Source organism: Nilaparvata lugens, chromosome 1, assembly GCF_014356525.2.
Source record: "Nilaparvata lugens isolate BPH chromosome 1, ASM1435652v1, whole genome shotgun sequence".
Classification (NCBI taxonomy): domain Eukaryota; kingdom Metazoa; phylum Arthropoda; class Insecta; order Hemiptera; family Delphacidae; genus Nilaparvata; species Nilaparvata lugens.
Window position 1 is genome coordinate 46,324,703 of NC_052504.1, and position 27,787 is coordinate 46,352,489.

The 27,787-nt window shown below is 32.6% G+C and overlaps 1 protein-coding gene across 1 annotated transcript in view; it reads left to right on the forward strand.

Annotated features, from left to right (window-relative positions):
* The window catches only part of LOC111049973, a 385,365-nt gene extending 359,184 nt beyond the window's left edge, over positions 1-26,181 (forward strand). The window contains exons 8-18 of the mRNA XM_039428861.1: positions 5,516-5,606; positions 6,099-6,186; positions 6,698-6,902; positions 9,770-9,960; positions 10,709-10,875; positions 12,383-12,396; positions 14,790-16,203; positions 17,410-17,548; positions 18,217-18,310; positions 23,462-23,553; positions 25,857-26,181. Of these exons, the coding sequence (XP_039284795.1) occupies positions 5,516-5,606; positions 6,099-6,186; positions 6,698-6,902; positions 9,770-9,960; positions 10,709-10,875; positions 12,383-12,396; positions 14,790-16,203; positions 17,410-17,548; positions 18,217-18,310; positions 23,462-23,548 (2,490 nt within the window). The 3' untranslated portion in view covers positions 23,549-23,553; positions 25,857-26,181. The remainder of the gene's footprint in view (positions 1-5,515; positions 5,607-6,098; positions 6,187-6,697; positions 6,903-9,769; positions 9,961-10,708; positions 10,876-12,382; positions 12,397-14,789; positions 16,204-17,409; positions 17,549-18,216; positions 18,311-23,461; positions 23,554-25,856) is intronic.
* The last annotated feature ends 1,606 nt before the right edge of the window (positions 26,182-27,787 follow it).

The following is a 27,787-nucleotide window of genomic DNA, read 5'->3' on the forward strand; positions in this document are numbered from 1 at the left end:
CCATTGTAGATTATTGTTCTGTAGTTGTCAGTTGACTGCAGTCTATTGTAGTTTATTTTACTGATGTCAGTTGACTTCATTAGCTTGCTTTTTTGAAGAATGGGATATTATCATTTATAAGTGTTGTATTTTTACTCCTATATATTTGTTTTATATTATTACTCCTATAGATGTGCTTCTTTAATAGGAATATATGCCTTTATTGAGAGATGAGACCGCTAATCTACGATTACATGTCGGTATGATCGTTCTAAAGTGATACTTTGACTGTATTCGTTTGCTGTTTGACTGTAAAATCATTTTATTTACTAAAGTTCACTTAACTGCAGTCCACTGTGACTGGTGTTGTCACTGAATTGTGTAGCTGCAACTGTGTAGTTGCATTGTTGAAAAACAAACAACACTCTCACTTTAACTCAGCAACGCTGGTAAAATATGATGAACAAATCCCATGTGGTTAACGTCTGCAGAGTTTCCAAAGTTCTGTGCCCTAAGGCTGAGCAACTGCGGGAGATTCTTGTGTTTGGCATTTGCGCCTTTCTTGCAGCAAGTCATCTTAGATATATATATATATATATATATCTTTATATATTATCTTTATATCTTTATATATTTATTGCTTGAAGTTGAAGGTGCATATATATTTTGTCGATCATGATTTAAATTTCTGTTTTAGTTTCTAATAACAAAGAAATGTCTAGGTTTTCTACCCTCGCCTTAGCGTGGTCCGTCATATTGAAAATATCTTCAAATGTTCCATTGAAGGCTCTGGGGCATGCATTTATTAAGTGGTCGATGTTCTGCACAGCAGCACCACAGTCATCTCATAGAGAACTCAAAACTCGAAATTCCATTAACTTGTAGCATTAACAATTATTCCAGTTATAACGTATGTCTCTTCAATACTTACTTGTCTCTCTATTATGATATTACATATTGACATTATTTTATATAGTGATCATGTTTTAAATTTGAGCTTATACAGAGTTGGGCAGGGAGGTATGGATGATTTGAAGAAACAGTTACACACTCATTTTTAAATTAAACTCAAGATTTATTCATTTAGTGTGTATTAGAGGTATTGATGATTTGAAATAACAGTTGCACACTCATTTTCAAAAGAGACTGAAAATTCATTTTCTTAGTGTGTACCTTGGATGTTGCCATTATTAAAATTAAATAGAAAAGAATTAAAACGTTGATTATGTACGAAAAATGTCCGTTTTTGTCCATACACTCCTGTAGACGTTGTGAGACGTTAGAGTTGTCCATACTCCTCTGAAGCATTACACGTGGTTCTGCTCGAATTTCCTGTTCTATTGTTTCACTCAGTGCTACAAGAGTTCGTGAATGTTGTCATTTTTAACAGATGTTATTTTTCGTACATAATCAACGTTTTAATTTTTTCCTCTTCAATTTTTATAATAGCAACATTCAAGGTACACACTAAGAGAATGAATTTTCAGTCTCTTTTAAAAATGAGTGTGCAACTGAAACACATAAAACACAGATCGGAAACTATGAAATCAATGTAATTCGAAAAATCAACAGGATTAGGATTGGAAATTAGGACAGTAATAAGCTTATTCGATAGTGGCTTAATCGAGATGAAGATATGGAAAATGTAAATGATATTCAGGAGTATAGTAACGGAAGTTTCAACTATGTCATTGGGAAATGATTGATGGAAAGAAATCCGAGTTGAGTTTAATTCGATGAAAACTCACAAACCTAGCATTGCTTCATTTCTGATCTCATAACTCCTTATGCCAGAGTCTGCGAATCATCATCAGTCGCCAACTGCTAGTCCACCCCTCTGTCGGTGCAGATCGCAGTCATGTGACAAATAGTCAGTCACTGAGTACAAGCAGGAGCAGTAGGAAACGCAGAACGCGCGGCAGGTGATTGAGTACAAGTACATATGTTGCAAAGCACATCGCTCTTGCTCTGTCAGAATATGAATGATGATGCTTTGACATCGCAACATTTAGAGTGGGAGCCCTTGGGACCTCGATACAGCGCTCCAACAAAGAGACACCGCTCTGCTATTGTATTCGAACGCCGCACTACTTGACTTCACTGTTTTCTGTTTTTGATGCCTTTCCAAAATCAACAGTTGATTTATCATTGGTTCTGATTATTGGTCACTGATGAGATGGATCGCATTGTTGCCAAATATTCAAACGATCTCTGTTATCGGTTCACAATTTCCTATGAGTTTTATTGATGAGCTAACATAACTTATTATCGGATATCTAGTGTGAATGAAAACTGGTGTTATCGTACAAATATCCCCATTTGTGGTCATTTAAAGTTTTGAATTTAATGGCATTATTATTACTCAAGAAAAATGTTCAATCTCATGAAGGCATTATTTCAGTGAAAATGAAATCCTTCAGAACCTGCTGATCAGTACAGCTACAGTGATCTATAAATTATTATAAATCAGTAATTAATTATAATTAGAATGATCCCATACACACTTGGAGAGTTACGTTTTAGCAACGTGGACATAATTGAACTGAAACTGATTCCAATACTATTAATATTCATTAGTTTGATTCTATTAACAGTTTGATTTCAGTTTGATCATCCTGAAATCATCATTTTTCGATAAAATATTCTTATTTGTATGAATTACACATTATCATACTTCAACTCAAACACGAAAACTGTGAAACCCCATGTCGAGCCAAATAGTAAAAAGATACTCCTGAAATTTTTCTGACATACGGTCTCAACATTTCACTATTTCTCATTATTCTAAAAAAAAATTTAAAATCTTCTTGAAAAATAACATTTAATACTATAGTTATACTTCAGCTATTATATAGCAGTGATTTTATTCTTACTTGGAGAGCTTCTCATCATTATTGCTCGAGATAACTCAATACATTGTCCCTACTTTATTGCTCAAAAAAAGTATACCGGCTTAAAATTATGTGTCAGTGAACAAAAGCGATTCAAGGTGGGAGTTATTACTCAACTCTCAAGACACTCTGCATTCAAAACTCGTTTCATAAAAGGTCTGATAAACCTGGAATGAATTTGCTGTCTTATTAAGTTATCTTATAAACATGAAAAATGTGTTTCTGCGACGTGAATGAAATTAGAAGGCAGAGTCTTGAAAAAGATGAATTAAGAAGACAAGCTCCTGCAATCTCTACCACGATAGCAGAAAAAAATGTTCCATCACTCAATTTCATTCAAAAAGTAGCACTAGACTTCTGTATTAGCATTTTATTATTTTGTCCGGTTCGCGTACGATTTTGTTCCATGACTCTTGCTTCGCTGCTGTTAATTTCCCCTGGGTTTTTCACATACTCCTTCCTGCAGCCTGCTTTTATCGCTCTCAGAGTCGAGTGTAGGTGAATTGTAATGTTTGAGAAACGGATTGGCCCTTCAATGACGAAAGAACTGTACTGAGAATGAACCCTTATCTTGGAGAAAGGATATGTTGTTTATCATGGCATTTTGTTATTCACAATGTATTGTTGTCATTGATATTTTGTACATTGTACAAATTTGGTGCATTGTCACCACATATGTTTCCCGGTTATTATTATATTTTGTTATTCCCAATATAAGCGTAATGTTATCAAAGAACATTCATTGTCATGATTATTAAGTTGGGAATTGACATCAACTTTGTCAATATATACACTGATCGACACATACGAGTATAATAAATTCAGGACCTTTTTTACCACTCTAACTTAAGTATAAGTTGTAGGAAGTAAAAATTGAAGCATAATGAGTAGAAAATAAAATTCCCCAATGAAATCATTATTTTCAAATTGGTGAATTTTGTATCCTATTTGAAATAATCCAATAGAATTTCTCTGTCGTCATTTCCCATCTTCATCTAGGAAGAATCGAGCTTATTCCACTGAAGTAGTAACTTTATTTTTGAATAGTTCTGTTCTACTTCATCTAGTCAACAATACAACAATATACTTATCAGAATGAACGGTAATGCAAATAATATACTGTGAAGATCACACTACTATTTGTAGTCATTACTGGAAGATTTAAAGATTTCATCCAATATCCTCCGACTATGAATTAGATTTCTGGATAAATTTGTGCTACTAAATATTTTTTGCCCAGTGAGAATCATCATGATGGCAACTTTTTCATGAACCATCTTTCATGTACATGTACTCGTATTCTTATCAGTTTTTTTCGAAACAGTTCAGGTAGGAAATGAGTTGCCCCAACTAACCGGGAATGAATGTCCTTCATGAGACTTCCATGAGAATAATATCATGTCATGCATTGATGGGAAGTTACAGTCAACAATTTTTCAGCTTGAATCACGATGGATGGGTTCTCGCTTGCTTGATGAAGTGCTTGAGTGCAAAGCTACACATGTTGTTATCAGGTTGAAATGTGGTAGAATCTAGATAACGGTCTCCTCGTCATGGACCATGGATAGCACATTATATTAATGAGCTGCCACACGAATAAGCTGCTGAGCACAGGCTGCTTAAGTTCAGGTGCACCGTAAAGTTGAATGGAGGGTTGTATTCATGGCAGAATACAGATCATATCGTACAGAAGTTATTCGCAACACTAATCCAGTGCTATGTCCACTTTCTTCTGTTCATTGTAGATTCTCCAGTTTTAGTATGAAGTGAAAGCTTGGGAATCCATTCACGTTTAGAGTTATTACAAGCTATCGGATCACTTACTTTCAGAAATCAGATAGCAAAATTTATGCTGCAGAGATGTGGTGTCTGAGGAATAAGTATGTTCGCCCCAGAACGGATAGAATCTGAAATGATGAAATACGAAGAGTTCTGTTACACTTAACATGAAAAATAATTAAAAATAGAATAAACTAGTTTCACAATTTGAATAAATGCTACCTGAGAAGAATTCCTCTAGAAGATCAATATCAAAAACCTACGGGAAAAAAGATGTGGGAAGACCAAGGAAGAGATGGGTACTGGAACAGTTTAGATAATAAATTTTCAAGTTCAGTAACATTATTCACATGATTTCCTATAAGACTGATTTTTAATTGATCAGCTCTCAAATGAAATAATTCTTGAACCATTTCTGGAAAAGGTATTCCTTTGAGGAGATCCACCACTCTTTATCAACATTCTGTACTGCATCTTGAAATTTGTTTTGAAGGAGCTGCGTAGGCAACGCGCAATACATAACTTTTTCATTTCTCACAGTATTATTATTTAAATCTCAGTTAATTACAGCATTATTTCATATTTCTGTTTCTAACTAATAAACAATATGAGTAGCTTTCCAAACACTAGTTACTGAAACGGCGATGTTACATCAAATAAGTGGAAATCGACTCACGTTTGCAATGCGGTTTATGTAATCACGTTTGCACTCGTCTTTGCAATGCGGTCATTTCAAAATTATCAGGATAATTTTGATTTTTCTTTCCATAGATCAATATTTGATGTCATATCTTCCGAATGTGCTATCATTATTTACATTGAGTGACTACCTACTGATGGAAGAAATATTTATTATTGTTTTCAAGGAGTGGAATGATGAAAAACTGGATGTCTGTCATTGTTCAGCAGCATCTCCCATCCCAGCTAAACGGTTTTCTTCCAGCTCAACAGCATGTGGTGAGTTGACACATAACAAATAATTGTCTCATTCAATATTCAAATGAATATAATAGAATAGGAAACTTTCATGCATTAAACATCTACAAATACATATTATGAGAGTGATATGAAATGTGATTCATGATGAATTTCAATTCAATAACTGATATTACAAAGTACGATAACAGTATAGACAATAGAAACGGCGACTTCTCCTTAGAAATAAATTCTGGAGAACATTTCTCATGGATTTTCTACCACATGTTAAAATTCCAACGTTTGAGAATGAAAACTTATTATGCTAAATTGATTTCTGAAATTCTATTACAACAGTCCACTCTATTCAAGTATTTATTTTGACAATTCAATTGTGAATTTGGAATACTTTATTTAACTTTATACTACTGAAGTTCATTTTTTGATTATTATCGAAGTTTTTCCACAAATTCCTACAGACTAATATTGAGCTATAAACGATACTTACTTTTAAAAATATGTTTCTCATGCAAGCTGCAAATGGATGCTCAAGCCTTCATTCGAAAAATGTTCATCAGCCAAATAGATGTGATTCGCCATCTCAACACTCAACAATAAGCAGGTTTGTAGATGATTTATTTGAAGTTTTCACTCAAGCAATCACGTGAATTGATTATTTGTGTTTTATAATTTCATATTAAAATAATTAAGAAACGCATATTGATATTATCATGTGATTTTTAATAGAGTTTAGGTTCATGATTCGAACGATACATCAATCTTTTTCTACATCTTTTGCAGGCATTTTTCACTCATTCTTTGACAAATGGTGTAAGATCAGAGTGATCTGCGACTTTACTATCACAAATTATGTATACCTTATTATTAACTCAATCTGTGTGTGTATACTAGATTTAAATCATATTCCTATCATAGGAAGATTTTCATGAAATGATGAAATAGAATGCAAAAGTTGAATACTTCAAACATTCAATTTCAATCAATCTGGTATTGATATTTGGTCGGCTGGAAGTTCATGGGTCAGCTCAATCTCCACAGACTATGGATAGAGTTTGATTTTTTACTGTTTTATGAAATAAAACAGACTATTTCAATAGTTTTTCTCTCTACAGGCTGACCGAGAGTAGCACTTATCAAGTACCTGCCAGAACCATTCATTGCATGTCACCCAAGAACTTGATTGAGAAGAAATGTCAGATGGCAGCCAGCTGCAGCTGCCATTCTCCGAAGAAGTGTGCGTTGCCCACTGCAAATGAGCCTGTTCAACCTTTCTGCAACTATGACACACCCAAGTCAGCCATCATGTCAATCAATAAAGTGAGTTTTGCATCATTTCTATTCAGTTAAATTAATTATTTATCATAATTATCATCTAAGTATGATCTTTCTCTACTATTATTAGGTATCTATTCTATTCTACCAAATGCAAAACTGTGCAGATTTCATCTCCATAAAAATCACTATACTGATTTATTGTTGCAGATTTATAATCACTTCTTGAAGTAACAGTTCATTTTATACTGATCATGTCAATAATTCATGAAAGAAGATAAGTCAATGGTTTTATTGATGAACCATATGAAATTCTAATTTTATAATACAAGTGACCTCCTGGGTTGGAGAACTCGCTCGAGAACTGTTGTATTGAAATCTTTGAAACCAGCAGCTTTCAATTAGGGCCCTATACAGAGTTGGTGAAGATTATGGAAACAGCTAAATATTTATTTTACAAGAATAAATTGAATTAGGTTCCATTGGCGATCCTATTTGAGATGTAAAATTACTCTTCAGAAATTACTCTATCGCTTTAACATTTTTGTCTCCCATATGACTCCAAATTCATTTTTCAAATGAGGAGGTGGCTATGTGATACATAATTTTGATACAGATTTCCAAGAGAAAATGAATGGCGGAAACCTCACATTGATATCTCAACCCGTACCAGCCTGTTGATGTAAGAGTTGTGATTATGTTGTATATTAACCATCTGAAATCATGTGTCAGCGCATGAAGGTCTGTCTGTGTGATAGCTTCCAAACAGCTTCAGCTGATGTTATGAATGAATGAATGAATGAATGGAAAAACTAGTAATTTCATGCAATGAATTCTTCAGCTGACTAAATAATAAATCACAACAATTTTTTTTCTCTTATGCACACTTCCAATGTTATTTTTATATCCTGAAAAAGGACGAAGGAGTGGGTCAATTTTGTTGTCCAACGAACTTTACCTGTAAAAACTTCGAAATTTACGTGTTCAAAATTTGAAGCTGATTGATTAATATTATTTCTAAAGTTATTAAAGAACATACACACAGACGGACAACGACTTTGGCCTTCAGTAAGTCAAAAGTGAGAACTCGCTAACACTCGTTCAATGATATTAACAATCCAATTCATGAGTGTATAAAGCACCACAATTCATGAGTACGGTAATCCACCTTTAGCACAGGGGTTTGGGATGAGGTTTTTCAATATGTTTAGCTCCCAACTAGTCTTAATGGAGCTGCGGAGTAAAAAATTGTGTTCCAGATATTGTGTCCAAATTACATTGTTAATTGATCTATTGTTGCTGTATTGAGAATTTCACACTTAACACTAAAGCTGCTATAAAAATTGATGGAAAGCATGAAATGGTAATACGAGGGCTATGAATAGCATGAATAATACTCTACATCACAACTTTCAGTACATATTTTTTGATGCATTGTTGTTAAGTAATAAGCCCTGAAAGTTGAAAAAATTGTAAAAAAACTGTATTTTCAAAGATTTCACACTTTTAAAAGTGAATATCTAAAAAACTAAGAGATATATCACAAAACTCTACTTAACAAAACTTGTAGGAAATTTATCTATAGTGAGATCCACGATATAATATTATATTATATCATATTATATTTATTATAATTATGATCTGTAATGACAATGGAATAAATAATGACAGTGGATTGAGATGGGAGAAGAGCGTTGCCGATTCTCTGCCTTGATTAATTATCTTTCTACATTGTCAAAAACAGATTTGGCATCGTTGTGGAGCAAGAAAAGGATAGTACTACCTGCTTTGTCGAATAATAGACAAGGATAGCAACACCAAAGTTGATCAAATACTGTCATTATAACGTGGACCTCACAATAGCTTCATTTTTGCTGTGTCATTCATGTCGATTTAATGCATTGCTTCCAAGATACATGCGTGTAAGCCAGAAATGAAAAACGCAACTTTTAAACCACCTTCATCCCTAAAGCACAAGGGGTAGGGATGAGGACTTTTGATATGTTTACCTTCTAAGTAGTCCAAACAAAGCTTGATTCAATTAGTCAATTGATCTATTGTTGTTGAACTGGAGATATTACACTAAACACTATAACGGCTGCAACAATCGTAGGGAGATGCGTGAAATAATGAAATAATTCATGAAATTGAAGAGAGTATGATGCTCATGATTAGTACGGATTTTTTCAATCAATCGTTGAAAATTTATAAGGCCAAAAATATTGAAAAATCGGAGCCGAAAAGGTTTTTCTTCAAAATGTGACATTTATTTATTTAACAACAATGACAAAACTCAATCATAAAATGATTGGACACGAAAAAACAGACTTAATAGTCCTTACTATTCCATTCCCGAATTTTGATTGCATATTATGTAGTCCAAAAGAGGTTATGATTCTTCAGCAGTTTTAAACACATACATTTTAATCCCAAAAGATTTTTAATTTAGAATGTTCATATAGAAAATTAATTCAAACAATCCACTGTATATAGTATCAAGTCTAAAACTTGGAAAATATTGAATAAACATTGAAATTTTTGAGCCATAATAAAAAATAGACATCTTCGAGAGCTCATACCTAGAAAACTATGAGAGATATAGAAAAATGTTACAGATGAAACTTGTAGGCTAATTTGTAAGCTTTAATTTTGTATTCGACAAAAATTTCCGAAATACGCATATTGTTCGAGATATGTGTAAAAACCCAAAATATGGTACCTTCAAACCACCCCCACCCCCTCAATACAGGGGGTAGGAGTGAGAACTTTTGATATGTTTACTCGCTTACTGTCCTTAAAAGAGCTGCTGTGTCAAAAATTGTTTTCCAAACTTTTCCCTCTATACCTTTTTTGAGCATTCATTGCCCATACTAAAAATTAAAACTATAACATTCTTTTTTTTCATTTTTCAGGATACTGCTATTTCAGTTGAAGATCAAAGGGATTCAATGACGCTGCCGCCAGATGAGAACTATGACAAGCCGAGGAATTTGACTGAAAGTGAATTCATAGCAGAAGCGACAAGCTTACAATATTCAAATTATGATGTCCCTCCATCTTCACTGCAATTCCCACCAATGAGTGTTACTCCACAATGCACTAAGTATGTTTCTAAGCACAACACCTCTTTTCTCATGCGAATTCAATTCCATGTGCCGTATCACAATTCACTCTCCTTTTATGTGGAAGTTGCTAGAGAAATTTCTAATCATGAACATTATAGGATGGAATAATGATATAGTTGACAATCCAAATGAGTTTTTACCAAAGTGATATTGAACTTTTACAGATTTACAATTATTAACTTCTAGATGTATTGAATAGATTGTATTTATTGTATTTGTAAAAAATATCACTACTAATATTCTGTTTCCGAAGCAAAATTATTCATACATGAGAATAAGACTCTCAACTCAAATAATAATGCCCGTTCCGGAGAGAGAATGAAGCTATCTTGATTATTTTTCCTAGAAAAAGAGAAAAAATATCTATATTATATAGAGAATTATACCTAATTTAGATAAGTGAGTTGGAAATTGAAGAGAGGATTGAGTGGTAGAGAAGGGTAATCCGCAAAACAGGGAGAAGTAGGAAAATACTGGTATATTCCATTTAATGGGATTTGAAGCTTTGTGGAATCTTACCATTACTTGAGAGTGATGTCTCTATCAACAGATTCAACAGAGATTTTCTGGAAATTTGAAGAATATAATACGTATCACTCAGACCACTTTGTAATATTGATTTCAAAAAGTATTTTTGGCAGACATCATTTCGAAATCCTGTTTCCGAGTCATAATTCTCGAATAATATTTTCTGAATATTAATTTATTGATATTGCTTCTTTTCAGAGTTGTTATGGAGCGCGAAGATTGTCAAATGCTAGTTTGCCCATGTAACAGAGTGTTCAATTGGCTTTCCCTACCCTATTGTAGAAGGGGATATGGCATTGAGAGTTCAAAAATGTGCAAGGTTAGTTTTGGAAATATATTATTGTGTCCCTTTTTTGTTAACGGCTGTTGAAGTTTCCCAATGAAATAAATATTTGTCACACCTATAGGTGTGATCTAGGATTACAAATGAATGCTTCAAGAGAAGAAATCATATTCTTTCTCATACATTAAAGAATGCATACAATGAAGTTTTTTTCAATATTTTTTTTTAAATCGAGCATTCGAAAAATAGAATTCAACCGTTGCTTGGTTGAGAATTTTCTGTATTTGAAAAAAATATTTCGGAACAAAACTACTATGCCGAGTGAAATATTTATGTGACGCTGAAGTATTAAAAGGATAGTAATGAAGGATCAGTAATAGTCCAGGCGCTGGCTTACATTGAGCATACATGAGAGAGGCAGAGAATTTGACTTCGGATTATTGTTAGGGGGTCTTTAGTGTATATGAAACTCGATGTCGTCACGTCCCAGGGTGGTCGACAGCTTGGGGGGGAGGGGGGTAAGTTGTAAAAAACGCGCGTTTATAAAATCGCCTGTCCTGCAGTTACTATTCATAGTACAGCTTCTATTTTTTTCTCAATATTATGTACACATAACTGGCTTTCAATGTGGTCCTATACATTTTTGCGATAGACCGCATAGTTTTTCCGTAAAAAAATAAAATATCTCGAAAAATGTATTTTTTTATTATGGACTTTTTGTTATTTCTCGAATATTCAAGTAATTAGCCGACTTAGAGGAAAAGGCTCCCTATAAACGTTGTAGGCCGTTTCTTGCTGAATCCAATGATATATATAGTTTGAGGGTTACGATCATAGATGCGGCGGTGGGAGGGGGATAAGTAGCACTGTTACGCTGCGGCGCGGTCCTCTCCCATGATTAATGCGCGTAATGGCCTGTCTATCGCATCGCTCCTACTAGTCTATGCATTCAAATTATGTATTTCAGGAACGCTATCTTATGTATTTTTGGTCGCTGAACACGATTTTTCAACTCTCAAGCCTTAATAATTGATAATTCTCATCATAATATACTAATTATGGTCAAAATTACAAACTTCATCTCATTCTGCAAGGAAACTAAGAAATGACTGTTTGAAATGAACGAAACTTGGGTTTCAAGAAATATATTAGGATAGAATAAAGATAATATTCATATATGTTTATGTTCTATTGTTTTTATCTCAAATTAATTTATTGTGATGCGCAGCAGGCTAAATTATATTAATTGCACACTGGCCACGCTTACTTGATATAGTGGTCAGTTAATTTCCAAGGAATATTTGTGGAATTTCTTAGTTCTTCATGGTGGAAATGGAATTCATCATTCATTCATTATCATAATGATTAAGTTCAGTATGGAAATGTTAATCTTTCGTGAATCTTCAGTTTGTCGTTAACTTTTGAGTTATATCCAATATAATAATAGATATGTGTCAAATCAAAATGAAATGAAAATTTAAATATTCATCCATATTATTTCTAACAGTATTATTATAATGATATGTCACTAACTTTTGATTGATTCATCCATTAAACGGTATTCCCGTTTTGTAGACTGTTTATGGTAGACTGTTTTGAAATGGTAACAAGTTATTCAGTATCAAAATTTGGATTCGAATAGTTTTGGGCCATGCCTGTTATTCATTCCCAAACATATTTATATGATTTGTAATTTTATCCACAAATGAATGAATTTATGTATTCCTGCACGTAGCTAACGTATGGATTATTCCTTTATAGATTCTTGCATGTCACATTAATAAATCTCTGCCACAGATTTAGAAATCAAGTCTCGATGGTTTGGAGAGCATATTATTGGAGTGATTCTTTTACTCTGCTGCTTCTAATATATTCACTACCTTTGTTTGATTTTAGACCATATACATGAAAAGCTATGTCCACCTGTATCACTCCATCATTATTGAGAATTTTCATAACTCTTCTCATCACAAAGTTACCATAATCTTGCAGCGTATTGAAGTTTTGAAAAGTGAAGTAGGAGTTGAATTCAGGAGAGCCATGTCATCATTATGCGAATTTGTCAACGATATTTAGGGATTTAGTCAAATCCACAACTAGTTTCACTTACAATTTTATGGGCGAAGTGAGATTAAGAATTTTTTTTCAAATATCCATCAGATGTTGACAGAGATTGCGGTTATTGTAGAAATGCATGCTGCACTAAAACTTCAATGCTGAATTATCTTTAAACAGCTACCTAGTAAAAATACAGAGATCAGATCTTTTTGTTCTAGAATTAACTAAGACTAGGATTTTTGTTTGATTGCATCGTGGAGAATGAAAGAACTCTGTTTCTTTTTATAGGTGAGAATACACTTTTACAATTTGCCACAACTATGTTCAGATAAAAATCGTTGGAGACCAAATAACTATTTCCCTTCTATACGTTCAAAAGAGAATCACACACTTCTTCACTTGCTTCCAGACTATTGATAACATTATGCAGATTCTGTTGTCCATCAGAGTCTTGAAGAAAAATGTTATGTTCTCTTGAGAAGATTATGCTTCTGGAAATCATTCTCACCTCTCATTATTCTTGTTTTACTTCATTAGATGACTTTCTTCACAATCTCCAGTAATATCCATAATAATGTCAACATACTTGAACAGAATATCTTTGATGGAAGATTTATTTATATAGTAGCAGCCATTTTAGGAAAGCCTTTGAAGAACTAGCTATTCCAATCACTCAGTTTTGGATGATCGAATGAGGGTTTGCTCCAAAGCATGATCGGTTGTCACATTTATTAAATTTTCAAGGTTTCATTTGACAGAGAGTCAATGTATTGACTGTATAGATCTAATGTTTCCTTATTGGAAATTATTTTCTACTTCTATGGGTATTTTTTCATATTTTCTAGATATAACACAGACTTTATAACATAGTTTTTGTGATTGAATGAAAAAAGTATGGGATCTTTTCTCGTACAGTTTCTATGTGCAGTACCAGAGTCCTTCCTTATGAGCATGAATACAATTTAAGATAATTTAAGCTATGTTACAATAATCAGTCATAAATTTCAAGTGGTCATTGATTTTGATTCTAAAAAACTCCACAAATAGCTCCTGACTTCTTTCAAATATACTTTGACAATCTCTCATATTTGAACCGTTCATGAGTCCTTGTAGTTGTTTCATTGAATTGATTGCTTGCTCTCACACCTTAATTATACTAATCTCCCCTCAATAGATTTCCAACAGTATTCTCCCCAAATATTTCAAATTCAACAAAGATATCTCTCATTCCACTTTCATTCAAGTACCACCCCAAGACAATCAGTCAAACTTAGCCAGATGAAAAGTATCTATTCGTAGATATAAGTTACAGAAATCAGTTGATAAAGCTGCGTTTACACCAAAGTTATTAACAAAATGTTAATAACTTAATCTTTATAGATTCTATTAGATTGAATGTAATAACTTAATCTCTATAGATTCTATTAGATTGAACGAAACTTGGCAAACACATATGTCCATCATATGTATGATAAGTTATGTTCAATCTAATAGAATCTATAAAGATTAAGTTATATTAACATCTCCTTAATAACTCTGGTGTAAACGCAGCTTTAGAGTTGTATTTCCTTTGTAATCAAATATTTAGTCATATCACATGGGAGTAATTGGCATTATTTGTGCTTCAACTGTAAATTTATATAAAGAAAATATTTTACTCCTTTTACACGGTGCTCTATATGGGGTTGCCTATATTATTTGTTTAACTTACTCCATTACTTGACTTTCGCAATTCCAACGTGATCATTGAACTAAATCGAATAATTATTCTCTCCTAATGGAATATCAATTTTTATCGACTGAGAAACACATTAGGATTCCTAACAGGATGGTTTATCATTACAATGTAATCATAAATAATGAAATGAGATGAAGTTTGTAATTTTGACCATAATTAGTATATTATGATGAGAATTATCAATTATTAAGGCTTGAGAGTTGAAAAATCGTGTTCAGCGACCAAGATTTCATGAAACCAATCAACCAATAAGCACTGAAGCTCAACAAGAATCCGTGCCGACAATGAGTAAGGCTGATGATAGTAGGGCGCAAGTCAGTGCAGTCTGCGCAAGTGCACCGGAAGAGTCATTATCTCAAAATATTCCTGAATCGTCAAAACCAGTTCAAACGAATAATTATGCCAACCTCGAGTTTGCAGATTCATTGATGCTCTATGAAAATTCGAGGGATATAATAAGTCGTGTAGCTACAAGTGTTGAAAACAGCGATAAAAATGAGAGTTCACAATCTGAGAATACACAGAATGAGGTTGAATCTCGTGTTGAGTTTGATAACCGCGGTGGTCAGTCATGCTGTAAATGTGGACACTCATGTGGTGAAGCTGATAAAAGGAAAGAGACAGAGAATGTTGTTTGTGATGTGAAAAAGCAGGATGACTACACTCTAATGGACCCAGATGATTTTAAAGATAGCATCCAGAGCCGAACAAATTTGAGTAGTAAAAGCGGTAAGTGGGCGAGTGAGAAACAAGAATCCGAATCTTTCCAAGAGTACCTCCATATGTCACCATTGACAAACCGGGATGATGCGGGGATGGCTCAGCCTGTATTCAGCTCACAAAAGCATCATCTGAGATCTGAGAGTATCAGTCACTTTCCAGCAGCATTCCTCCCAAGGAAGAGCCTAGACATGTGCAAAGTACCAGGACGGCCAGTTCCTTTCATCGACCAGTCATCAGTCTCAGCTTCCACCAGTCCGTATTTGAGGCGACATTTCAGATTTTTCAGAGACGATTTATCGTATCAAACACAAACCAGTCAATTTGATAGGAGACGTTCGAACTCGGTAGATTACGGCAATTATTTGGACAGTACATCTTTGCCGAGTGCTGCTAGGAAATTTGGCAACAATGTGATGGTGAACAGTGGAAGGCTGCGTGAGGCGGCAGCCGGTCCGCCGTTAGCAGTCTTTGATAATGACATTGTGAAGGTCGAGAAGAGTGAGAAGGAGAGTGTTGGCAAGAGGAAAACGATGCATGGTGAAAATTCTCCCAGTGGGCAACAGATGGAAGCTTCACCGGTGGCTGTGAGGAGATCATGCAGTGTACCATGCAAAAGCGCCCACAACAGAGACTCTTCCAGTTCGAATGACTCCGGAGTTTCAGCCGGATCTCCCAAGCGGCAGGTGGAATTCGAACTGGCCTCATGTCCGGAGAAATCGGCCACCAACAACCCACTTCACAACAGTAGTTGCATTCATTCGTCGCTACCCCGAAAGTCCAAGTCCATTGATCCACTCCAGGAGCTCACTTTCCAGTTTCAGATCGCTAAGCGATCAGTCAAGGCTAGTGATGAGACGCCGGCACCTCACGAGAATAAAGAATCGTACAAAGGTAGAATTTCTTGATATTTCTTTTCATGAAAATTTATCACCGTTTACATTCAAGACAATCTGAACAAAAGTTAATAGTTTTCATGTGAGTATTCAAAATTTATGAGAATTTATTCATGAAAATTTATTACCGTTTACATTCAAGACAATCTGAACAATAGTGAATAGTTATTCCTTAAACCAAAACTAGTTTCAGACATAACAAAATAAGTAGTTGTTCAGCAGGTACTTTTCACAAATTTTCAAGTTTTATGTTCATCCAATTTCAGAGACTAGGAACTTATATCCAAACCAGCTTGTTTCATGGCATTCTTGTAGAAGTTGTAGAAGAATTCATGGCATTCTTGTTAGTATAAAGGTGCGTATAGATATACGCGCCGCGAACATGAGCAATTCACTTTTAATCAGCTGATTATATCAGTATTTTTACAGAAACGGTAAGATACAGTTATAAAAAGATTGGCAGCAGCTGATTAAAAGTGAATTGCTCATGTTCGCGGCGCGTATATCTGTACGTACCTTAATATTTTATCTTCAGGAAAAATAGAATGATGCAACTGATTCGATGCTTGTAAATTAAGACTCTATATAGAAATGCTTCTTCTCTTAACCGGAAACAAGCAGAATTATAATAAATAATCGCTCAACAAATGGAAGACAATAAATCATGAATTCCAATAATAAATGAATTGTCAAAACAATTAAACAATAGAAAATAAGCGTCTCATGCGGCATTATGAAGAAAAATCATGGTTAAAAATATCGGGTGAATAAATCAAATGAAGAGCTTTAGAATGTGACAATTAACTATTATCGATTATCTTATTCAAATTCATGAGGCATTCTATTGATGTTAAAGTTTGAATTCGAATTTCTTCACACTTGACTATTCTTATAGACTTAATATCTTAGTACTCACTGAATGCTAGAACTCACTATGAATACTCAGTACATTACTTCGAATACTTGAATAATTCCTTATTGTATCTACAGTTCACAGTACGGTACTTTTGATTTTTGTTTTTTTTTGTGCGTGATGCCATAGAGAAAAGATAGCATATGAAAGAAAGAAGAAGGCGTTCATAAGAAAGATAGCTTTTGCTATGGTGATACCCACATAGCTTCAAACTTATATTCTTGTATAATGGGAAGGCTGCTGATGTGAGATTTAGCAGATAAATTATGTACAAAATCGATCATTTTACAGGTAGTGGAAATACAAGCACAACAACAATTCTTGGAATTGATTCTCAGAGTACTAGTAGTGCTACTTCTGATATGTCCGACTATATTGAAACACTTTCTCTATCATCATACAGCTCATCAGACACTCCCGATGGACTCAGGTAAATTAAAAAGAAATATTGAATTATTAATTTCTCTCCTATTACTGCAATGCTCCTCAACTTGAAGATAGGATTCTCAGTTCTTGACTAAAGGGCAGCCCATCCTGACAATAATACATATTATCCTCTCTGAGATAAAGTATACAAAATTATGATGATGTGGAGTCATAATATTAGATGACAATATTATTTCATAATTTGTTATCAACGATAAACCAAATTTCCATAAATATATCCATTGTGAATTCAATTCAATTCCATGAATTCTGTTGCTCTGAAACTTCAATTCAATTTAAAATTCATGCTTCATTCTGAAAAATTTAAACAAAATACAATCAACTTATTCATAGCAATAATTATAGAAACTATGAGTTCATTAATTTGAACTATTGACTTGAATTATCTGAACCGAACAAATTATATACCGTATTGAAGAGCATTTTATTTTCACCTTCATAAAAATTATACCCGCTGGAAGGAGCAATAAATTACTAAGCGTTACTTATGTAGGTAGGCTACTGAACTTTGATATTGTATTACAAGTTTTATTATATTTTTATTATTTGTCAGAGAGCATTAACATAGCTTATTTTCAATTGTTTATTCCCTACAAACACTTGGAATGTGATTGGTTTCATTTTAATAAACTTTTATTTTTTTATCAACAGGTTGAGTCGCACAGCGGTTATTACATTGAAACCTCGTTCTGGTAAAGAATACCATAAAGTGGACCGCTGCTACATATTGGATGAGGAATCTAAGGTAGGTAATCAATAATATAATTATTTATATTTCTTAGTTTTATTGAATTCACGGAATAGTCATTCCACTAATTGCAGAATAGTTGTAATCAAGTGATTAATATTTATGATAAACTCTCCAATTAGTTTCTCAAATCTGTTTTAGTGTGGAGGCAATTCCACTTCAATACCTTGAAAATTGTGAGCATGTATTACATTTCCATTTCGCATTGTCTGTACAACTAAAAGACATTGTCTTTTTCCAAGACACAGATATGAATAGAATCATTTCTAAAAATTAACAACATCAGGTGTTGTGAAAGCCATTTGATGAGGTGTGAATAACGAATAAGTGTAACATTAGAAATGACAATCACCAATCAACTATTCAGATAATTATTGAAAACAATTACAAAAAATTTCATTGTTTTATCAAAAAATTAAAATGATGAGGTATTCTAGTTGCATCACTCAACAATATATTAATAACATAATTATTTAAAAAATTGTTTGATAATGTTGTACTTGAATGAATGATAAAATATTATTTGATTGCAAACAATTCACATCTATCCATTAGTATTCTGTTACAAGTGATTTATTTTTCTTCCATTTAGCCCAGTCAATGAAGGTCCAAAAAAGCAGTTTCGATCCGAAAATTAAATAAAAGCTGAATTTCCCACCATCGATAGAACCCTCCCAGAGGGTCATTCTCCCAAAAGTCCCAAAAAATCCCCTTGGAGCTTTCCGCCCCAACCCCCTAAAACATGAAAAATGCAGGTAAACACGGGAAATCAATTATCTCTGTAACCATTGATCGGAAACAGTTCTATTATATGCCATTCGATTCGTTACATTATGGACTACAATATTAGTTATATTCATTTTTTCAATAAAATTAACAGTTTTCTTGATAAAATAATATATATGTAAAAATTGAGGGGGTTTGTGATTTGATTTTTTTGTTTTCTCCGATTAACCTCGAAACAAGTAGTTTTAAAGAAAAATGAGCCAAATAATTAATGTAGCCACTCTCATTGCAAATCCATTGATGTATATTGTTATGTATTTGCGATTCAATTTGACGCTGTGGAAGGGGAAACAGTCGACGCGGAACGGCGCGGCTGACTCTCTTAGCCATAGTAAACAGCAAACTGGAAATCAATTATCTCTGTAACCATTAATCGGAAAAAAATCTATCATATGTCATTCGATTCGTTACATTATGGACTACAATATTAGTTATATTCATTTTTTCAATAAAATTAACAGTTTTCTTGATAAAATAATATATACGTAAAAATTTAGGGGTTTTTCGATTTGATTTTTGTTTTCTCCGATTAACTTCGAAGCAAATAATCTAAAGAAAATTAGACAAATAATTAATGTAGCCACATTCATTGCGAATCCATTGATGTATATTGTTATTCATTTGCGATTCGATTTGACGCTGTGGAAGGGGAAACAGTCGACGCGGTATGGCGTGGCTGACTCTCTTCACCATAGTAAACAGTGAAATACAGTAGTAGGCCTACTGCTTTCTAAGTTGCATCTTATTCACACTATGGCGCTCGAAACAATCAATTTTGTCTATTGTTTTGACATGCGATGAAACTAATTTTTCACATTTTAATTCTCTAAATTCTCTAAAATCATTTTGTTGTTATAGATGTGCTAAATCATGCATTCTATGACAGACAAAGATATTGTTTGCAACCGATAAAATATTCATACTATTACATAATATAATACATATTTAAAATATGTGTGTATGATCATAATTCTATGCTAAAATTTATCATAAGTTATGTCAAAAACTGAGATAAATCATAGATTACAATAGTGTTAACAGTGGCAATTTCCTGAAAAATCATAGCGTGCAGTGTTTGCTGTTTTCTACAGTTAATATTCTTCAAGCCAGGTTGATAATATACCTTCAGTTGAGCCAAATATATATGACGGCTGAGGCATAAAAAAAATTATACATTGGGCTTGTTGAGTCGAAACTTTCTATGATTCTCTCTGTAAAGTAGCTAGCTTATCTTCCGTTCTTACTAGTTGAATCTAGATTATTTAGACAGTCCAATATGAAAATTCAGTAGATTCTAAAGATGAAAGCCATGCAAAGGAAGAGTAAGCATGCATAAAAGGTAGGAAAATCATGAAAGTGTTTCACATTTACCACAAAGTACCCTACCGTATAAGATTAATTGAAAGACGATTCATCATCTTCTATTATTTTTGTTAACATATCGATTTTTCACCTCCACTCGCATCTTGTCATTCACTATACAAGGTTGGCAGAAGCTTTTCTTTATGTCGATTAATGTTGATTGAAATTGATTTTGATTAGGGCACCAAAAGAATAGATCATTTTCTATTTGAAGCATTCAAATTGAATCTATTGAACATGATTTCTTATGACTTAGCATTCACAGATTTAGTTGGGTGAAGCTATTTGAAAAATGTACCTGATTATCAATTCCATGGTTTTTATACCATTCTAGTTCATTGTGATCATTGAAGGGTTGAAGTGATGAGTTAGTTCAAGTGAATTCTGGTACACAAGTATATTGTGCTTATGATGGGCTCTTCTTTATCTTCTATCGATGTTTTGCTCCAGTAGAGAAAATTTAAAATGTTGGTTTTACATTTTATAAGCTTTATAAATAATATAAATTTGATAAGTCCAATATTAAATTAATCGATGTTGACTTTCATTGTATCGCTTTGTATCAATGTTACTTGCACTGTTTGCAATTCATCACTATTCTCTCAAGAATTAGTTTTTTATGAATTTCATGATCTGAAAATTGAAATTCAAATGCTATTTGGATGACGTTCACATTCCACTGGTTTTTTTCAATAATTGTTACGTTGAAGAGTGAGGCAATTCAATCCATTTGGAAGTAAAAGGAAATCACAGTGCGATTTGAACAGTGGATAGTAACTTTGAAATTCAGTTGCTCAATTCATTACGGCTTGATACTATCATTTATAATTATAGTTGATCAGAAATATGGATTGTCTATAATGTTTATATTTCAGTTTGACCAATCTTCTATCACAGTCTCGCTTTCATTCATAAACATGATAATCCTAAATACGTTGGTTACCTTAAAGATGTAGCTTATCTTACGTCGAACAATGTACAATATAAACAATTTTCATTAAATTACTATTATGATAATCATTGGAATTTCTGCCTGTGATTGAGAAAAAGTCATTTTATGAGCCTTGAAATTCATACCTAGAAAAAGTTGCATTATTACTAGAAATTTTGTTATTTTTACTATTTATTATAGGTACTGTACATTGATTTTTGTGATTATAGAGATCAACTACTTTATTCTGAATCAGGATAAGGATAAATAGGGAAATTGTGAGATGGGGATAACATCCATAGTTACATAGCATCAATTTGAAAGCTCTGATAATAATGATTTGAACGGAACTGCGATTCTGGCTTGGTATTGCCTCTTCATGTTCAGTGAGAATAGTAAGCTTCAGAATAATTCGTTCTCACTATATGTGATAATATTTGGTAACATTTGTTAATATTTGAACCGAATGTGCAACAAATTAATCTACTTTCAGCTTGAAAATTTTTTTGTTCATGTGATCTGATGATATTCATTCCATTATCAAGTGTTTAAATTATAAAGAGTGATGAAACAAGTTAAAACACAAGAAAAGCTACGAAAATAAATTTTGAATCTTCATTTTTCACAAAATAAGGATAAGATGAAGGAGTCGGACACATAATATATCATGAAACTTCGTTGAAAAACATCAATATCTGAAACTAGAGTTATCAAATTGTGTTACCTCTGACTCGTATGGAGAAGGCACACTTCAAATTAATATAATAAATTCTGTGAGAAAACAACGAAATCCTGATTTTTATCATGAGCATGGTTAAATCAAGAAAATTGTAATATTTTTTAAGAGTATTGAAAAGTGAAAATCTATATACAGCGCATGTCAAAACAATAGACAAAATTGATTGTTTCGAGCGCCATACTGTAAATGAGATGCAATGTAGACAGCAGTATTATTCTGTTTACTATGGTGAAGGGAGTCAGCCGCGTCGGCTGTTTCCCCTTCCACAGCGTCAACTTGAATCGCAAATACATAACAATATACATCAATGGATTCGCAATGAATGTGGCTACAATAATTATTCGTCACATTGTTCTTTAAAACTACTTGCTTCGAAGTTAATCGGAGAAAACAAAAAAATCAAATCGAAAAACCCCTAAATTTTTACATATATATTATTTTATCAAGAAAACTGTTAATTTTATTGAAAAAATGAATATAACTAATATTGTAGTCCTTAATTTAACGAATCGAATGGCATATGATAGATTTTTTTCCGATTAATGGTTACAGAGATAATTGATTTCCAGTTTGCTGTTTACTATGGCTGAGAGTCAGCCGCGCCATTCCGCGTCGACTGTTTCCCCTTCCACGGCGTCAAATCGAATCGCAAATACATAACAATATACATCAGTGGATTTGCAATAAGAGTGGCTACATTAATTATTCGGCTCATTTTTCTTTAAAACTACTTGCTTCGAAGTTAATCGAAGAAAACAAAAAAATCAAATCGCAAACCCCCTAAACTTTTACATATATATTATTTTATCAAGAAAACTGTAAATTTTATTGAGAAAATGAATATAACTAATATTGTAGTCCATAATGTAACAAATCGAATGGCATATAATAAAGCTGTTTCCGATCAATGGGTACAGAGGTAATTGATTTTCCGTGATTACCTGCATTTTTCAACTTTGAGGGGTGCTAGGGGGGAAAGCTCCAAGGGGATTTCTTGGGACTTTTGGGAGAATGACCCTCTGGGAGGGTTCTATCGATGGTAGAAGATTCAGCTTTTATTTAATTTTCGGATCGAAAAAACCTTTATTGACTGGGCTAATTGAATAGTTATCAATGAACTGATAATAGAGTATTTAATTCAATTATATCCATCATTACTGATATTTTATGTGAAATTCCTTCAACGATCGAGTCTTAAAAGATCTTGTTATTTATGAAGATTTCAACTATAATAATACGAAAGTGAAATATTGAAATTATTCAGTAACTATTTCGGCCTATCATCAAAAGTACAGAAGAAATATGAACAATTTGATTTACATGGTTATAGAGAACAAACAGCAGAGTATCAACTACAATCCCGGAAAAGTCTGAATCACCTTCGCCTGGATATGCAAGTGGATCACCGGGAAATTAAATTAGGTAACTATAAGTTATCTGAATCATAGTTAACATACCCAAATTGATATTTCATTGATAAAGAACGGAGCTATATTATTTTGTTTTTTATTAATTTAGGATATTCAAAGTCGTGAAGGCTTCAATTGTGATCAGTTTACAAAAGTGATTATTGTGTTTCATCACTCATCGTTGAATAACCTTTACCGGTAATCCTTCAAAAACGCATAACAAAAATTTTGTGAAGCAGATGATATTGAAGGTTTTTTATACTTCCACAGTGCCGGAGCACGGAGTAAAGAACACTAATTTGTGGTTTCCTTATTCCGTGGCCGGGGCTATCTCACTAAATCAACAATAGATATGGTTCGTAAAGGTTGACTTTTTAACATGGTTCACTTTTATTGCGTTCTTTTAAATATTTTTTTCCATCCCAATTTTTCCATCTGATTATCTGCTAGGGACTCTCAGCTCTAAGTAATTTGGAACGTTGATTCAATCATCAATGAAGTAGCATAAACATCAACAAATATGCTATGTATTGATATTAATGCTCATCAATGTAGGCCTAATCGAATTATTGCCTCGAAGTATTAACAAACATATTTTTATTTGTTTCTTACTTTGTTTTGTTTTTTCTAAACTTCTTTTTTCCCCATAAATTACATTACAGGTACATAAACAATTTCCATAATATGATATTTTATGTTTACAAAGGTACCTATATACTATGGAAAACTGAATAAATAAATTCAAAACAAAATAATGGCTCGATAAACATCAACCTCTGGCCTTGAAAAATGAATACAAACTAAAATTGAATACAATAAATCTCTTAACATAACATTTAGGCCTGAACAAGAACTTTCCTATCAAATTTCTGATTTGAATACAATATGAATATGATTTTAATCCAACATAGTGAAAAAATTGATGTTACTCAAAATTCATCAATTACACATTCTGTTCTCAAATCATTTACATATAAATGTGTTCACAATCTTGATTTAATTTACACTATTAATGAAGATGATAGTGATGAATACTAGACACTATTAATAATGATATTGATGAATACTCATTCATTTCATCTATTCATAGACAATAGATGCAGTGCAGGTAAAAACAACAGGCATTCGCTCAAAACTGCTTTAAACCTTAATTTGGAATACACAGTATATTAAGTTATAAATGATAACTTAATTCACACACTATTTTGAGTCCAAAAAATGTATATACTACAATAATTTTGAATTTATCAGATTAATTAATTTCAAAATACAAATCCAAACAAAAATCTTCCTTCACAATCACAAAAAATATTAAAAATTTCACTTAAATCCACAAATTATACTCATGAATTATACTCATCGATATCATGTTATCATCCTCCATTACCTAACTGAGTACCTTCCGTAATAATATCAAATAATTATTATCAGTTTTTTTGTAAAGTTGTTCAACCTAGCATATTGTTTTATGCTTTTATCTCTTATGGTAGATGATTAAAAAAGGTTGGAGCCAAAAGAGATAGATAATTTATGAAGGCTGTTGAGTTAGGTTCTTGAACCACAGCATCCAATCTATTTCGAGAAACTCTAGCATCCTCAAAATTTAATTTATTTTTCTCCACTCTTATCAAAGAATATTCATGAATATATAACATTTTTTATTGGCGGAATATTTAGGTTTCTAAACAGTTGAAATGTATGTTCCATTCTTCTTTTATTTGAAATTATTCTTATGAAAGATTTTTGAATGACTAACTTATATAATGGGCGTAAGGTTGTGAAATATGTCCCTACCATACTTTCATCTTCAAATTTAGTATACAAGTATAATTGAGTAATACAAGTACAGTATCTCAATCATTTAAAATAATTTCTAATTCCACTAGTACCTAGCTTGAATATTCTTCTATTAGATTTTTCGAATTTCATATAGTGGGCTAAACTCATATAGTACCAATATAACCTAGAACATTATAGTTTCTATAGAAAGTAACTGATCACATTTTTATATTAAATGTAAAATTCAGCTTCAACTTATTGTGATAATAATTTTTATTTAATTTGAAAAGGCTAATTGATTATTTTTTTATTGCAATAACTAATACACGGTACCAAAATGTGTCCTTTTGGTAACAAAAAAGTGTTCAAATGAGAGAAAGTTAGTAGGCCTAATTAACTTCGGATCTTCCATTTTACTTGGATAAAATATTATAAAACTATGAGAATATTGAAATCAATTTAATTCATTGAATAGTTATTCAGAGAAAAATTATTTTCATGAGGTAATTCATTCATTTATAATATGATCTGTTCCAGGTTTGACTCTACTCTGCAACAAGGATTTGAAACGATAGGAAAATAAATTGAGAAGAACTGAATAGGCTAGCAATATTACAATAAATCATTAAATTGTATATTACAATAAAGTTTTCAACAAGTTCAACTTTTAAGTAATAAGTACGGTAATTAATATAACTTATATAGAATAACCTACTGCCTGATCATTGAGATCATAAATAATGTATTAATATATCAAATAGAAAGAAATCAAGCCTGTTTTAGTACAAATTTTCTACGACTTTCTAGTAAAGTTTGGAATATTACATTTGAATTTGCCAATAAACATAATTTGCAAAAACTATGATGCAAATATTGAAGTGTTTTATTGAACCCATTCATTTAGAAATAAGCTCCATGTTCTGACAAAACTGTGTTGAGTTCTCTGCTATTGAATTATTAAAAGCATTATATTCTAATAAATATAGGGTGGATGAGAATATTAATGAAACAGCTTAATATTTCTTTCACAATGATAATTTTGACAGTGAAAATAATGGAAACAGCTTAAATAATATTTCTTTTACTAGGATAGTGTTTGACAGTAGTTTTTATTTAGAATCCTATTCGAATAGAAAGACTAATTTTTTATCGATTTAAAATTTTAGTACGCCATCTTCAACCCGCTATTTTGAATCTTATTATTATTTTTTTGAATGGGAAGGTCATAAATGATAGTCCTACATGATTTCAATAAAGAATTTCAAAAGAAAATGAATGGCGAAAACCGCTTATCGCTATCTGAAATAACTGTTTCTGCTCAAGTTTCTTCAAGTTATGGTACATTCTAAGATGTAAATAAAAATGAAAAAGATGGAATAAAATTAAAATTAAATAAATGAGAGAACATTATTGAAAATCTAAAAAAAATATAAACTAGCGAATTTTACTTTTCCAAGTGTTTATAAACATCCACTCACATATTCAACAGAAAAGTTCGAACTGACAGATTTTGTACTAATTTAGCCTATTTCATTTGAGTAGCTTTCAATGAAGCTTTTTTATTCTGATAGGATTCCCAATGCAACCTACCGTCGAATAATCCTTGTAAAAGAAAAAAATGCTGTTCAATATTATTTTCACCAACTCTATAGTTAGCATGGTAGCAGATAGTTTAGCAATCATTGTTGGTACACATTCGACTCAACTCATAATAAATGATTAGGCTGCACCAATGCACCATGCGAGATCCATGCACCATGTTGAATCAGGATAAGCACAACACAATGCTAAGCAGTTAAGTACTCATATGATCAGCTAATTGAAGATATGGTTGATCTCAATTGGTGCTTCCCAGCTTCTCAATAAAATTAACACGGTGAATTTCAATTATTAGATGTTAATGAATAATCCTTCTTCAATATTATACCAAATGTACAAAGAGATAACAGGATTTTTTCACGTTTTCTTTTCATACATTGCACCAAATGCAAATACAGTAATAACAAGCTAGATAAAAACTTCAATCATTATTGTCCTGTGCACACAACACTGTCTCAAGTCTACTAGTGTAAGAGACTGTTACCTACCATCAGGTCGGCCGAACACTTACAATAAACGGTGACAGAATGTCCAGAGCGGAGTCGAAGGAAATTATTTCATCGGAGAGTCCGACATAGAACATCCTACCCATCGAATAGAGATGTGCAGCTCAATGTCATTGTCAACCCAGTAATATTACATGGCAACGTGTTTTCCATTCAAACTTTATCTCAATTTTGAAAAGCCTTCGCTTTTGTCGATTCTTCACGCCTTTTGAGCATTTCTGATGATCAGAAAATTAAACCAATAATTCTTTGGTACGGCATTAGAAATGGATGCCAATAACTTGTAATCATTCACTCGCTTTCAACTTCAGTTTAAATAAGTTTAAGACGCAATATTTCAGAAGAAATGGCTTAAACTTCAAA